This window comes from Lagenorhynchus albirostris, chromosome 6, assembly GCF_949774975.1.
Source record: "Lagenorhynchus albirostris chromosome 6, mLagAlb1.1, whole genome shotgun sequence".
NCBI classification, from domain to species: Eukaryota; Metazoa; Chordata; class Mammalia; order Artiodactyla; family Delphinidae; genus Lagenorhynchus; species Lagenorhynchus albirostris.
Window position 1 is genome coordinate 108,729,185 of NC_083100.1, and position 2,592 is coordinate 108,731,776.

General features: G+C 67.2%; 1 protein-coding gene across 2 annotated transcripts; it reads right to left on the minus strand.

Moving 5' to 3' along the window:
* Nucleotides 1-236: 236 nt before the first annotated feature.
* On the minus strand, nucleotides 237-2,209 carry C1QL2 (complement C1q like 2). 2 transcript variants are annotated; one of them, XM_060151532.1, is made up of 3 exons: nucleotides 1,813-2,209; nucleotides 1,526-1,773; nucleotides 237-901 (listed from the first exon to the last, which is right to left on the minus strand). In XM_060151532.1, the coding sequence occupies exons 1-3, from the start codon at nucleotides 2,207-2,209 to the stop codon at nucleotides 722-724; spliced, it is 825 nt and encodes a 274-aa protein (XP_060007515.1). In that variant the 3' UTR covers nucleotides 237-721. The 2 variants fall into 2 exon arrangements, with proteins under 2 accessions (XP_060007515.1, XP_060007513.1); XM_060151530.1 differs by having other exon boundaries at nucleotides 1,526-2,209.
* Between the last annotated feature and the right edge of the window lie 383 nt (nucleotides 2,210-2,592).

Consider the following 2,592-nt stretch of genomic DNA (forward strand, 5'->3'; position numbering starts at 1 on the left):
CACATCTTTTCTCCCATCCCAGGTGGCAGGGACAAGGCAGTGGCTGGCAACCAGGGTATAGATGGAGCTATTCAGGGCCTAGCTTAGGTCTTCATGTCAAGGAGAACATCTGGAGGTCTGGTCCTGGGGCCACGCTGATAGAGACATTGGAATCCATAGTCTAAAAACATAATTTAATGCATTGCAGTGGGTCTGAGGCAGGATGGAGTTTCCGTTTGCTGGGATTCTGCTGAGGGTGGGATTTGGGCTTATAGACAGGGACATTTGCACAAGTATTTCAGGTCACAGAGAAGGACGCCCCAGGGAGCGCGTGCTCACTTTGGCCTCCCTCGGGTGGCCCGGGCTGGGAGCCCTCAGTCTCAGGGCACTCCTAGGAGCAGGGGGACTGGAAGAGGGCAGGCGTCCCTCCGGGCCTGTCGAGTCCAATCAGGTTTGCGAAGTCCGCGCTGCCGCCTCACCGGGGTTCAGATTCACGCTCATTTCTCCGCTCTGGCGTCCCGCTCTCCCGCCCTAGGCTGGGGACAGAGACCATGAGCGCAGTCCAGAGCGTGGCGAGTCGCAGACACACTGAGGTCGGAAGCGGGGCAGGAAGGACAGCAGGGATGTGTCTTTTCCAGCGATGTCAGGAAGCGGGAGTGGTCCTCGCCAAGGAACAGAGAACAGAGCGCTCCCACTGGCATAGGGCGGCCAGAAGCCACCCCACCTCGCGCTCCCGGCGCCTCTAATCCGGGTACAGAAGAAAGCCCGAGAACGTGCTGTACTTGTTGTTGTTGCCTCCATGAGCCTTCCCTCCGTCCAGCTTCACGTACACCTCGTCCCCTGAATCAAGGTGCAGCACCACGCTGTTACTGGCGTAGTCGTAGTTCTGGTCGGCGTCCTGTGCGATGGCGCTGGCCCGGACCTGGGGGCGAGCGACCACAGCGGGTGGGCCCAGGCACCTGCGCTTGGGCCCTTGCCTTGTCCCCCACGTGGCGCGCCCCCTGGCCGGCCTTCCGCCTGCAGCTGCAGGGTCCACTCTCCCACCCAGGCTCCACGCTCTCTCTCCAACTTAGCCAACTCCTTCCCGGTCCCCTATGCTCCGCAGTTTCCAAGTCCGGGAAGGAGGGAGAGAGAGGGCTTCGTGGACATTGACCCAGCGGGGACGGGCGGGAAGCAGGTGCCGGGGCCGAGAAGAAAGGAGACAGGGAGGGCACAGGGGAGAATGGGGCGCACAGAGAGCTAAAGAAGAGTGAGGTTTCCGAGAAGCCCACGGGGCTTCAGGCGGGTATGCAAATAGCGGGGAGAGTGCAATTTGGGTAGCGGGGTCTCGGAGCTCTGAGAACGCAACCTCGGGAGCTATGGGATGACTGCGACCACGGCGCACCGGGAAATGGGATGCTATCGTGCGCTCCCTGCCGGGGCGAGCTCGGGCGCTGGCGAGTGGGGAGAAGGGAGGCTGGGTTCCCAGGCGGTTCGGGGCTCAGGGTGGGAACGAGGGTCCGCGGGGATCTGCGGGGGTGGAGGTGGGATTAGGGGTGTCACTGACCTGCCCGTTCTTGCAGAGGTCCGCCCACATGCTAGTGCCGTCGCCGCCGCGCATGAGGATGTGGTAGGTGAAGAAGTAGATGCCCCGCACCTGGCAGCTGAACTTGCCAGTAGTGGGGTCGTAGTGATTGCCGAGATTGGTGACCACGTCGTCGAATCTGAGCACCTCGTAGCCCTCATGGGGACTCTTCAGACCCACATAGAAGGCGATCTTGGGACCGCTGAAGGCGGCGTTCAGCGCGCCGGTCACTTCGCCCTCAGAGTCGCCGCCGCCCCCGGTTCCGCCACCCACCACCCCGACACCGCCTGCCGCGCCCGCCGTCAGCTGCAGCCCAGGCAGCCCGGGCCGCCCCGAGTCGCCCTTCTCCCCCGGGGGACCCCTGGGTCCAGGTGGGCCCGGCTCTCCCGGGGGTCCCCGCGGCCCCGGCTTGCCGGGTCGCCCCGGGTCGCCCTTGGGTCCCTGGATGAAAGGGGGCGGAGGGTTGACGCTCAGGTCCTGCATGACTTCCAGGGCGGTAGTGCTGGGTCCGGGCGGTGGAGCCTTGGCGCCCGCGGGGCCGCCGCCGGGTGCCGCGCTGTACGGGTCGCAGATCATGCGGCAGGTGCCCATCATCTCGTAGTGCGCCGCCCCGGGGGGCGCCGCCTGCAGCAGCAACGGCACGGCGATAAGCAGCCCCAGAGCCATGGCCAGGAGCACGCCGACGGCCGCCAGGCAGGCGCGCCGCCGCCGCTGCCACAGCCGGGAGGCGACCGCCACCAGCTCCTCCTTGCCGCCCGGGGAGGGAATGGTCGGGCGGCTCAGGCGGCCCCGCTCCCCGCGCTCGGGGGCGGACTCCGCGGGTCCCGGCCGCGCCCCCGACGTGGCGACCCCCTTGCTCCGGACGCCCAACTACTTCAGCAAGAGGCGCCCTGGCCCAGGCGCGGGGGGCTGCTCAGGAGAACCGCGGAGCCCGGAGCGCATGGCCGGGGGCTCCCAGGACGAGCCCGGCGCCCCACGGGTCCCGGCCGCTGCGGCCGGGGAGAGCCGGGTGCGAAGGCGGCGTCCCGCGAGGGCTCGGCCGCGCTGCC

Bases quoted from the DNA above. Each gene is read 5' to 3' on its own strand.
- C1QL2 (XM_060151530.1), bottom strand. From the start codon at position 2,209: ATGGCTCTGGGGCTGCTTATCGCCGTGCCGTTGCTGCTGCAGGCGGCG. The intron at 902-1,525 runs GTCAGTGACACC...GCTCGCCCCCAG, and splicing joins ACCTCTGCAAGAACGGGCAG to GTCCGGGCCAGCGCCATCGC.